General features: G+C 37.6%; 1 protein-coding gene across 1 annotated transcript in view; it reads right to left on the reverse strand.

Moving 5' to 3' along the window:
• ttyh3a (tweety family member 3a) overlaps positions 1–13,440 on the reverse strand; it is a 70,274-nt gene that overhangs the window by 48,398 nt on the left and 8,436 nt on the right. Inside the window, exon 2 of the mRNA XM_048192735.1 lies at positions 2,276–2,445. Within this exon, the coding sequence (XP_048048692.1) occupies positions 2,276–2,445 (170 nt within the window). The remainder of the gene's footprint in view (positions 1–2,275; positions 2,446–13,440) is intronic.

Below are 13,440 nucleotides of genomic sequence, written 5' to 3' on the forward strand. Positions count from 1 at the left end.
CATGACAAGATCATGAAAAGTCACCTACAAATCGTTAAAATTAAGACATTGGTGTTGCAACAGAGACTTCAACAAAATTGGCTGAAAGCTGGGGAGAAAAAAAATTAAAACATTAAAATTATAATAAATTATAATAACTATAATGCACTGATATTAAAATGTCCAATACTGAAAAAAAAATAGCAGATAAATGGCCAATATTAAAATTTGGTAACACTATTTTACAGTGCCCTTGTTTCACATTTTACATGCAGTTAGTATAGTAATAACAGTAAATTATGCATGCATGCAACTAACCCTAAACCAGACACTATAGTAACACTAGGGCTGGGCGATATAGCGCATGCGAATGTCACGCGCATTTCGTCAGTAAAGCCGGTTCCCTGATTACCACAAAATCGCTATCACCTGCTTTCAAATGGAGCGGCATTTAATAGACAGAACCGTAGATCACTGACAAGCTACGTAATATCGCGTTCATTATCGCAGATGAATCGCCTTCAATAATGAACGCAAGGGTGTAGATTTGGTTTCAACTTTGGGGGGGTTGAATGTTGATATGGTTGTATTGGGGGGGTTGTAACTGATGGCTATGAATATTGGGGGGGTTACCTCCCCCCCACAAACTACGCCCCTGAATGAACGCGATATTGCGTAGCTTGTCAGTGAACTACGGCTCTGTCTATTAAATGCCGCTCCATTTGAAAGCAGGTGATGGCGATTTAGCGGTAATCATGGAACAGGCTTTACTGACGAAATGCGCGTGACAATCGCATGCGATATATCGCCCAGCCCTAGTAACACATGTTGTTAACTGATATTACTCAGCACATAACTGTATAATTACACTGTAACAAGGGTAACTTAAAATGATGTGTAACCTAAAATTCTATACTAGTATTTTGCCTAAATAATTTAAAATAAAACATTGATTGTTATCAATTCTACAGGTAAATTATAATGTCACAACATTATAATGTACAGAATGAAAAATGGATATTCATTTTGAGATTTACTCACAATTACATTTAACTGTATTATTACAACAATTTTGACTTTGAATTTAGATTTTTTGGGGTAGCAGAAATTTCAATGCACCCCTACTGTTTATTGTTGGTAGCATATTCTGACTTTTTTGGTCTTTTTCAAACCCTGGGAACCACAGAAGTCAAAAAACAAAGAAACAACCAAAAGTGCTGTCATGACAGAGAAATGGCCTGAAGAGAATCTTGCCAAGCAAGCTGGTTCAAGTTCAGCTACCTGAATAACACAATTATTGGCTCATGGCTATGTAGTTCACTTCCGACTAAAACTTTGATGCCATTAACCTGGCAAACTTTAGTAAATCCAGAGATTAGATCTTCTTCAAAAGTACTAACTATATCAAGCTTTTATCTGCTTCTTAACACAACTTCTTTACCAGATGTACTGAACAACAAAATCTGTCTGCCTTTACTCCCTTAAGTTGCATGAAGCCAGCCAATCAGATTACAACTGCTGATTTCAGCCAGAACTAGTGTTGTCAAAAGTACCTACTTCAATACCCAAGTCGATACTGAAAATTTAAAAATGTGATGCTTTGAGTGCTGTTGAGCGGATTTGTACACACCTCTGACTGGCCATTGTGTTGATGTGCTCAACATATATGTCAACAATGATGAATGCTTCAAAAACGTGCGCTTACACAGATACACACGGATGCCTGTTTTCACATGCTCCCACTCACAAAACGCTTTCAAAAACTTCTGTGTGATCATTGTAGCCAATCACAGACATACACGATGAACGTGAACAAAATGGCCAATCAGAGGTATTTACGAATCCGCTCAACAGTCTGTACTTTTGACAACACTAGCCCGAACTTTTGTGTGTAATATGCATCAGACTATCTCCACAATCAGCATCGAAAGATATTCTGAATAATCGGATATCTGTGGAGAAATTTAGTATTGGTGCATCCCTAAATTAAACCCACGCAGCCTGCAGCTAGTGGCGTCCGAGGTGTTAATACAGCTGCACGGCAGCCTAGGGAAAGCTCCAAATGAACTACAGAGATAAGACTTCCCTTCCAGAAATTAAACCCCGCAGCCCTTCAGATAATGCAACAGTTCTTTTACACTCCAACAAGCAGAATGGGTTTTTACAGATGGGGAACATTTGATAAAAGCATCTCACTGGAGACCAAACTACACGAGTAGAGACTACAAGTGTCATCTTCTGCCTGAATGAGATGCTGACAGAGAGGATATGAGGGGAAAAATGCATTCAGACTCACCTGCAGACGAGGGTGGCGATGATGACGCACCAGGCGGTACAGCAGCAGTCTGCATTCGGCTGCTCGGAGCTCTTCTTACGGCGGCAACACAGCCAGCAGGAGTAGATGAGGAGGAACAGGAGGTCCAAAGCCAAGCAGGCCAGAGCAACACTGCCCAACAGCAGGATGGACTGCGCAAGAGGTGAAGAGAAGACAGTGTTAAAGATGGGGCTGGATGATAAAATTCTGAACACATAATATACACGATAAGAGCAATTCTTTACAAATGTCAACTGTTGAGTATGACTATGAACCTTCAATTTTGGAACATTAACCTCAAAGTAAACATTGTTTTTTTTTAATGCATACGCTAAGCTTTGCGTACATTTTGCATGATGCAAATTTCTTCAGCAGCATAGTACGTTTGTAGCCAGATTTTTTTAGCCATGTATAATCTGTACGTTCAGCTCATGCATGCACTTTGAATTTTCTTGGTGGTGACACTGGCCCGGGCCGTTGTTTCACAGTTAAAAAAGAAACAGAAGAGATGGAACAACAACAACAAACTACTGGACACACAAGAACAAAAGATGCCTGTGTTGACGAGCGCTTGTGTGAGGGGTTTAAAAGATACCCCGCACCTCTTGTTGAAACAAATACAAAGACATGTTTTCTGGCAAAACTTGGAGACAACGCAGGCACTGGACAAAGATGAAATGTTCTAGTGCGCGTGTGTTGACTGCTTATTTTTGCCCACACTATCTATACTTTGATTTACTATGTGTTCAGCTGTATAGTAAAGGGATAGTTCACCCGAAAATGAAAATGTTGTCATCATTTACTCACCCTCAAGTTGTTCCAAATCTGTATGATTTTCTTTCTTCTGTTGAACACAAAAGAAGATATTTTTGAAGGTAGCCAATGACTTCCATAGTAGGAAAAAAATACTATGGAAGTCAATGGTGTCATTACCAACATTCTTCAAAATATCTTTTGTGTTCAACAGAAGAAAGAAATTCATACAGGTTTGGAACAACTTGAGGCTGAGTAAATGATGACAGAATTTCCATTTTTGGGTGAACTATATCTTTAACTTAAGTATATAAACCTTGATCCAAATCCACTGTCAGCTATCTTTGGAGAACCATCTGAAATGTACTTTCCAGCATCATTGCAAAAGGTTCTGGCCTTTACAACTTTATTAGCAAGATGTCTCATTTTAAACAAACAAACAAAAAACAATCACTTACATGCTCGATAAAGACTTTCGATATGATATGGCCTTCCTTTTTGGATAAAGTACTGGCTGACTCTATAAACATTTAAGCTGAGCACCAGCTTTTCCCCACTAGCTTTTTTTAATTTTATGTTTCTATTTATTTAATCATTTCTTTTACATTATGTATTTGTTTGTATGTATTATGTTGTTCTGATTTTTTTTTTATTGTTAGGTATTTTATTTTACTGTTTTATTGTATTATAAAGCAGCACAATAATTAAAATTATATTGTTTTGTTAGTCAGGGTAATCATTTTTGTGGAATTTGAACTTGTGATGAATGGGTTTGGTATTATTCTGTGTAGATAAATCCAATAAAGAAAAAAAAAAAAAAAAAAAAAATAACTGAAGTATACTTCAAATAATATTTAAAAGTTCAACAAAATTGTAACACATTTACATAACTGTTAAACATATCTATGGTTACATTATGCTTTATAAAACAAGAAATAATGAGAATGCAATCACTATTATACTGGTAACCTTAGTTTTCACAGATATAAAAGCAATTCTACATCCAATTTTGTAAAAATAAAGGAAAATAGTGTGCCTTGATTTTAGCTCATAAATGTAAAAAAAAAAAAAAAAAAAAAAACACCTCTTTGCTGCAACAAATAAATGTCCTAATTTGGTGAACCCATCCCAACAAGTTTGTGTTAGATTTCTTTACAACTGTTCATTTCAGTTTCAGTTTTACGACTCTTTTGAGTAAGACAAATCACAGGCACCTTGAAAAATGTCCTTTTTTTATTAACACTGAAAACAGTGTGTGGGCTGCTCTAAGCCGAGTCTCCCGCTGCAAATCACGTGACAAATAACCTGCAGGGGAAGTTTTGTGTATAATGAGGTCAGAGCTATTCTCGGTTAAGACACACACTTCACTCTGACAATCTTGTTGTGACAACCACACAGGGATTAAGCACTTCAAGATCATCCGCACTCAAATTCCTTAAAAACTGACCCAATTCTGGTCGCGCCTGATTACCGAGGGAATCGGTCAAACGGAGACACCCATGATGGGTTTGGCCTGGTATCCAATCAGTTAATCTGCACGGACTCACTGAACCCCTCTTCACATGTAAGCACTTCAAATCTCCCAAATCAAGAAGTTTCCATACAGCTTTCAACCTGTGCCAAGTTGTCCGTCAAGCTCACAGTGTGTGATCACAGGAGAGCTGGGAAAACCATTGTGTTGGTTCAAAAGGGCCCAGCGAGTCAGACTGGAAAAGCAAGCAAGTCTTAAAAGCACAGTCTGTAATGCTAAAAGGGCATCGTTGCTCAGTGCATTTACTTTAAAACACAAAGCCTGATTGTTCTTCTCAAGGTAATTCCTTGGGCTTATTAGACTCGGATGAGCCTGGTGAATTTTTGGGTCAGAGTGCACAGTTATATCAGACCGCCAACAGTTGTGTTAACATGGTACCAGACTGCCACAATGACACCTTCTGAGGAAGAACTAGTTGCTGGAACTTGAAGTTGTGGATTAAAAGGTTAGTTCACCCAAAAATGAAAATTCTGTCATCATTTACTCACCCTCATGTCGTTCTAAACCTGTAAGACTTTCCTTCATCTTTGGAACACAAATGAAGATTTTTTTAATGAAATCTGAGCAACTACCACTTTGACGCTTTAAAATAGGGCTGCACAATTTATTGCAATTTTATCACACGCGATTTGGCAAAGGCTGCGATTATTTTATGCGCAGCTTGACGGAGCTGTACTGCTCTGTGATCAGTAGCAAATGCTTCTCCATCTGAAAGCCAGAGGGCGCTATCACACAGAAACTGCAAAAATGCCCTGCTGCCGAAGATAACAGGCATCATATCACTGTAGCTGAATAAACAGAAGATTGAAACATTTTGATTGATTAAACATGACTGATAAACACACGACTGCCTTATTCTGTGTAAGAAGCCACCTCATCTCACAGAAGGATGCTCAACTGTCGTTATGAAGGGAGTTTGGAGTAAAAACATGTTATTAAATGTTGTATTTTGTTGGACAAGATAAATTCTTCTCATGTCTGGAAAGATGTTTGACCCATTTTGCTTTTTCAAATGTACATTATAAGCGACTCAAACTGCAATGCTTTCAGATGGATTAGTATTTGGAGCCATACTTCATTGACAAGCCGCACATAAAAACGATGAAAAAAACGATTTCATAAACACACTGAGCCAAATCGTTTAAGTGCGATTTCAATGTTTTTTTCTAATCGTCCGATTAATCATGCAGCCCTACTTTAAAAAGTTTATAAAAAGATCGTAAAACTAATCCATATGAATTGAGTGGTGTAGTCCAAATTTTCTGAAGAGACTGGATTGTTTTATATGATGAAAAGATTGAATTTAGGCTTTTAATCACATATAAACATTGATCAGCAAACATAAACAGAAGCTCAACCGAAACTGCTTGAAGAGTGAGAACAAATTTCTTGCAGAAGCTCAAACATGTTGTGTAACAGAGAGTGAACTTTGTTGGTTCTCGCACATCAAGCAAAGCTTCCGTTTATCACAACTGATGTGTGAGTTGATTAAAGTTATGCGAATAAAAGCCTCAATTAAATATGTTCATCATATAAAGCGATCATGTCTCTTCAGAAAAACTGGACTAAACTGCTTGATTCTTATGGATTAGTTTTACGATCTCTTTATGAACTTTTTAAAGCGTGAAAGTGGTAGTTATGTAGCCGTCTATACAGGGACAGAAATCGTTCAGATTTTATTTAAAATATCTTCATGTGTGTTCCGAAGATGAACGAAAGTCTTACGAGTTTAGAATGACATTATTTAATGACAGAATTTTCATTTTTGGGTGAACTAACCCTTTAACCATTGTGTCATTGAGTCTTGAAAATGAAGGAGTTCAAGAGATTTGTTTGAGGCAACAAGTAAACAAGATATCTATAAATATAAAATTATTTTGTTTTGTTTTATGTCCGTGAAATAGCAGTATTTCGTACTTTTGGGTGAAGGGATATTTTGAACACAAAGTTCACACACACTACCGTTGGGGTCTAACATTTATTTTTATTTGTTTTTTAGAAAGAAAATTCAGCAAGTCTTCATTAAATTAACAGTTAAAGTGACAGTTCATAATGTTACAAAAAATCATATTTTAAATAAACGCAGCATTGATGAGCATAAGATACTTATTCCTTCAGAAACATTAAAAAATCTTACCAACCCCAAAACTTTTGAATGGTAGTGTATTTTCTACTCATTTGTTTGCCTCTCATTGCTATGTAAAGCTACATGAATGAGCTACCACACTGCACACTGGTCTATTATTGTGGGATCATTAAACTCAGCTCCATCCGGACACTGGCTGGTCATTTTACATGTCAGTCATTCGGTCTTTTCCAGTTAAGTGGACTGTTTCCAGCCAGGATATGGTACAATGTGCACCAGACAGATAAATGTCTGCCTCACCATTAAATAAAAAATATCACTATTATAATTATATCAATTACAACACTTCACCAGTTAAAATTAGAGTTAGGATAATGCAACAGAATAACAAGCTTTCAAAGCTCTTCTTTACTAAACATAAGCCATGGTAATTAGGTTACCTCAGTTAACACACCCTTCAGAGTAGTCAATCTGCCCTCAAAACCAAGGATCAGTCACGATGGTCGACCAGCTGATGGGTCTTTGGCCACTGCAGAAAGTTAAAAATATCTATACCCCTGTGTTTTGCATGGGTTTAAATTCAAGTCCTCTAGATTCAATTTGGATAACACGTCTACTACTTCATTCCTGACTTACAGTAATGTGAGACAGAGAAACATGGGAAATTATTTCCAAAAAAACAGGCAAATGCTAAACCCTGATCTAATTTTAGAAGCACAATTAAGCCTTGTGCTGAATAGGCTGTGAAAACCACTTGTCCACAAAACACAATGTCCACTATTCACAGTGGCACTTCAAGAAAAATGAATCTTTTGTGAGGCCCTCTGAATCTTTCACTGAGTAAGAGTTCAAAAACAGACAGTGATGGTTGTGCCGACTGGTAACGGACATGTGGACATCATGTTTATGATTATTTTTAAGCCAACAAGTGAATAACCAAACAGACACATATTTAGGATGAAGAACCAACCGAGACAACTTTACTGGCGACTATCTCTTAAGTAGCAGATGGCACACAAACCTCTTTCCTGGTCAAAATCACTAACCAACTAAATAGTTGTTTGATGATTAGTTGATTATCGTGATCCTTCACTAAATATGTAAACACAATCTGTCCAACTTGCGATCTGATCAACCAGAGTCTCAAACATATAGTTCTCAATGGATTATCTGAATCATCAACTCCCAAGCTGAAATTAATCAGTTCGACCATAACTACCATAGCCATAGAGCCATCACTCACTCACTCACTTTTTGTCAAGTCGAACTCAAACCCAAAACCAACCAACACAACAATAGGTAATATGAAGCAGGAACTCTTTTGAGACAAATGAGGTGCGAATGATGATGATGGGTGATATGACGACACAGGATGAGGAAATCTGTGACTTGGTGCCAACACCATCTGGGAGAATGGCCAGTAAGCACTTTTGATATGATTAATCAGTGCTTAAATACGCTCATTTACAAAGAATAACAGCTCTTGCCAAAACGGCATAGCTGACAACCCCCGACAATGTGTTTTGAGAACGTGATTAACAGCCTTTGCGCCCATGAGATCATCTCCGCGTACTGGCAGAATGCTGTGGCTTTATATAAACATACAACGCCATTGAATAATCAGCACTAGTACAAGATGGTAGAAGAAACATGAGCTTTGGAGGTCAATTTACCATCTACTAAATTGGTTTCAAACAAGAAAGCCAAGTTTTAAATAAGAAAAAGTAGCTCAAACAGTAGAGGATGGTAAAAATCAAGGTCATGGGTTTGATTCCCAGAGAATGCATAAACTGATGTGTACACTGAATACAATGCAAGTTGCTTTAAATAAATGCATCTGCCAAATGTAAATTTAATACAATCTACATGTTTTCGAGAGACTTCCTCGCCGGTTAGATATTTGAAACACGTTTTCCTGTGAGAACTTGCGCCAAGGAGGTCACTGCAATTACCGAGATTTCAATCCTGCCACGTTTCTCCTTTTGCTGCTAACAGGAAAAGACCCAGACTCAGCTTTTCTAAACAGACGGTAATCTTCAGGAGATTATCTTAATGGATCTCCTCTTTCCATATGCTGATTCAGGACACAACGCAGCTAAAGACCCCGCTGAGCGATACCACTGCCCAAGAACAACAGCAGCATTTCAAACACAAGTTCACTGTGCTGAAATGTGCTCCTGGCTGTAGGCCATCCTCCTGATATTTGCAAAATATGCACCACCCTTTAGCTTGTCATGTTTCAGAGAAAATAATTGTTCACATGGAATCTCACTGTGCTCTACTAAGCAGAGACACTTTTTTTTTTTCATATATTTATTTACTTAGAGCTATTCACTTAGATTTACATTGTTAATAACTGTGGAAAGATAGTCTGTGAATAAAATCCATCCATCTCTTCTCTAAGGGACACTATAAACACTCACTCACTGAGATGTGATTCAGAAAAATCCGGCTTTATCGAGTGACACTGAAGCGTTTATCGACCTCATCTTCATTTCAGAGCAGTCTATGAAAGGGCTTGATTCTCCTATAGGAGACTGTGGATGTTGTTCTTTGAATGAATGTGGCACAGCAGTCAAACACACAGACAGTTTCATTCAGTCTGACAGAGACTGAAGCACAAGACCTTCTAAACAACCTATGATAGGAGTCTAGGATAGTTCAGCTCTAAGCTTTTGAGTTCATGTCACTTGTATTAAAGAAATGACACTGAAAAATGTCACAGCTGTCACAGGAAATGACACATTTTTATAAATATGTGTGGCTTCAAAAACAAAATAGAAACTTAAGCTACAGGTTTGAAATATCATGTAGTTTCCCAAAAAAGCATCTTTGTGGGTGGTGTGGCACAAATGTGGGTAACAGAAACCATGCAATGTGCAAGATGTGTTGCGGTAACACTTTATTTTACAGTGTCGTAGTTACATGTACTTACTATAGTAATAACAGTAATTTATGCATAATTACAAGTAACTAAGCCTAAACTAAACACTAACTGTAACTGTATAGTAAGTACATGTAGTTAATTAATAGTACTTATTTGAGTAATTACAATGTAACTACGGCACTGTAAAATAAAGTGTAACCTGTGTTTTGGTCGATCACAAGTGGACGATGCTAAACAGGGTGTAACCACATTTGAAAACGCATTTCGACCAGATTGCTTTGGTAGTGTAGATGCTCATGTGGTCGAATGCGTTCGAACAGCCAAAAAAAGACCGCCTACTCTCCACCTACTGACTTAATGCATAAGCATTATAGGAAGCATGCTAGCCAGATGGGATTTAAACTTTGTCTGCTAAAGACTCAAGTTTGGTTTGAAGACAAAAAATGTACCAAGCACAATGTTCGCTCACCATTTTTGATTTCTAACACACACTCACGGCGTTCGCCGTGGTCTTGCGGCTGTCAGAGCAGAAAGGAAAGCTGATGCTTTCAGTGTTTTTCTGTCGTCTCCGGGCGCGTTCATATGTAAATTGTGTGAGCTTATTTTGTCCATTAGATCTGAAAAACCCATGGACATCAGGACAGAAGTGGTCGAAAGTGGACAAAAGAGACAGATTAAAACACCAGGTGTAAAGGGCAATGACCAAAACGCATCTCAATACCAGGTGTAAACAGGGCCTAAAAGACTAAACTCATGACTTTATTCTATTTACAGCCCTAGTTGTAAATAGTAAGAAATAAAATAAAAATCTTATTTATATTTGAAAGATTTCATAACTAAATTTAACAGTGAACAAAGCTTAACACGCCTTAAAATTCAACACAAAGTAAATGTGCTTGAGTTTTTATTACATTGAAATTATATAGCTGCCATTTCAGGAAATCATATTTAAAACACATACGAAAAACTAGCATCTCACAGACATATATCATAGCATCTTACAGAGATATGTGCTCCTTCTGAAAAAGCAAAGCTGTTTAACTTCATTTTCAAGCAAATCTTTACACTCTAAAGGTAAAATCTTGTTGTGCTTAAACCCCAAAATGTACATTGATATCCCAAAGCATCACTTTCTATGATTTAATTTTCTTTGATTTAATTTTCCTCAGGGAGCAATAAACCTTCCACATTGTCATGGAAAAGAGTGAGGCTCTTTTCATTTGCTGTTGGAGCAGCAAGGGGCCAAATCTGGGTCAAAGATTTCTTTGGGAAACCAAGAGTAATCTGGGGAGGAGTTAGAGACACTTTCAGAAAGGATGTTAAAAGCATTTCAGCATTTGAAGGCAGACTAGAGGCAATAAACCTTCCCACACACATGCACAGGAAGTCAGTAGTTAACACCTCACTGTAAATGTACACTGTAAAAGAAACAGCCAGGCAGATCAGCTTTGGAGTCAAACCAAAGCAGAGACATTAATATTTCAAATAGGATTGTGTTTACATCGTTCCATGAATGGCTTCCCTCAGAAATCCTTCATAACTAGCCAACCACGTGATGAATTTTGGCAGTAAGCCACAACGAGTGACAGCTTGTGTTTCCTGCTTGGACTGACGACAGGACGGCCTCGTCGTCAGTCTGTGTCACACCAAGCAAACACGCTGACAAAACAGATTAGCAGCATCCCTGCTCTCGCTTCCTGTGCGCACAATGACATCCCTGAGAATGACTAAAATGATTCAACAAACACCAGTGCTACAATTATCAAAAATGGAAATGTTTCCAGTGCTCCCCCCCCACAACATGAAGAGGCCAGTCACGAATTTCTTCAACCTCCCCCACCGCCAGCCTGGGGAGTGGGTGTGGGAAAGCATGTAGGGGTTTTGTTTTTCAAATTTTCACTTCAAGCCGTGCTCAAACCCACATTCCCACTACAAGGCAAATGATCTACCATGATGTTTTTAATAAAATAGTGGTTAAAACTGTTGAAATAAAAACTGTGATTCTGTTAGTTTACGTCTGTTAGCTTGGAAGTCAAATTCAAGGGAGAACACTAGTTAAAATTCACAAACTTTACAATCTTTCTCTTCTGGCAAAACTGGCCAAAAATATTAATGACTCTTCTGGCACACACACACAAAAGGTACAAAAGCTGTCACACAAATATGAAGATTTTAGGTACTAATATGAACGCTTTATGGCAAAGGTGTCCAATCCAACTCCTGAAAGGCCACTGTCCAGCAGAATTTGGCTTCAACCCCAATTAAACACACTTGAACCAAGGTAATCAAGGTCTTCAGGATTTCTAGAATCTTCTAGGTGGTTATTTTGGGACAAGTTGGAGCTAAACTCTGTAGGATGTCTGCCCTCCAGGACCAGGATTGGACACACCTACTTTAAAGGATTAGTTCACTTCAGAATTCAAATTTCCTGATAATTTACTCACCCCCATGTCATCCAAGATGTTTATGTCTATCTCTCTTGATTTGAAAAGAAATTAAGTTTTTTGAGGAAAATATTCCAGGATTTTTCTCCATATCGTGGTCTTCAACAGGGTTCAACGGGTTGAAGGTCCAAATTGCAGTTTAAATGCAGCTTCAAAGGGCTCTACACAATCCCAGTTGAGGAATAAGGGTCTTATCTAGTGAAATGATCAGTCATTTTCTAAAAAAAATAAATAAAAAAACTTAACCACAAATGCTCGTCTTGTACTAGCTCTGCAATGTGCCACACATTGCGTAAATAACGTTGGAAAGGTCACGCGTGACGTAGGTAGAACTACTGAGCAAGAGTTTACAAAGTTTGCAAATACAATGTGCAAAGTCAAACGGCCTTTACAAAAAAAAAGAAAAAAAGGTAAAACAACGATGTCGGACGATTCTGAAGTTGGAGGAGAAAATGAGATGGAGTTTTTCCCCTACTGTGGTACTTCCTCATATGTCATGCCTGACCTTTCCAATGCGATTACGTAATGAGTGGCGCATCACAGAGCTAGTGCAAGACGAGCATTTGTGGTTAAAAAGTATATATATATTTTTTTATATATATAAATAACCTATCATTTAGCTAGATAAGACCCTTATTCCTCATCGTGTAGAGCCCTTTGAAGCTGCAATGAAACTGCAATTTGGACCTTCAAACTGTAGAAGTCCACTATATGGAGAAAAATCCTGGAACGTTTTCCTCAAAAACCATAATTTCTTTTCAAATGAAGACAGACAGACAAACATCTTGGATGACATGGGGGTGAGTAAATTATCAGGAAATTTTAATACTATGGCAAATAAAATCTTTCTAGAATGAAACATGTCTTATCCATCTATTTATAAATATAATCTTCTTCCAACTAAGAGGCAAATTATGGTTTGTTGGCATGCCTTCAGTTGTGCAAACACTCATTCTTTATTTATTTTGCCATCCAACAATTTTTTTGAGAATGAATTGGCTAGAGTTTAAAATTGCAATGAAATGGAAGTAGTAACAGATATTTTCTTCCAAATTGTGAAATGGATTATTCAAAAAGAAAAAAGAAATTAGAACAGGGACTTCTGTCCATTTGTTGTTAAATGGATGGAAGCAGATCTTAAAGGTGCCCAAGAACATTCTTTCACAAGATGTAATATAAGTCTAAGGTGTCTCCTGAATTTGTCTGTGAAGTTTCAGCTCAAAATACCCCATAGATTTTTTTTAATTAATTTTTTTATTATTTTTTAATTTTTTTTTAATTTTGGGGCATCATTAACAATGCACCGATTTACACTCGGCGCCGCCCCCTTAAATCGCGTGCTCCCTGCCACACCAGCTGTCGACTATATTACAGCACATTTACAAAGTTCACACAGCTAATATAACCCTCAAATGGATCTTTACAAGATGTTCGTCATGCATGCTG

This window comes from Megalobrama amblycephala, linkage group LG1 (assembly GCF_018812025.1).
Source record: "Megalobrama amblycephala isolate DHTTF-2021 linkage group LG1, ASM1881202v1, whole genome shotgun sequence".
In the NCBI taxonomy this organism is placed as follows: domain Eukaryota; kingdom Metazoa; phylum Chordata; class Actinopteri; order Cypriniformes; family Xenocyprididae; genus Megalobrama; species Megalobrama amblycephala.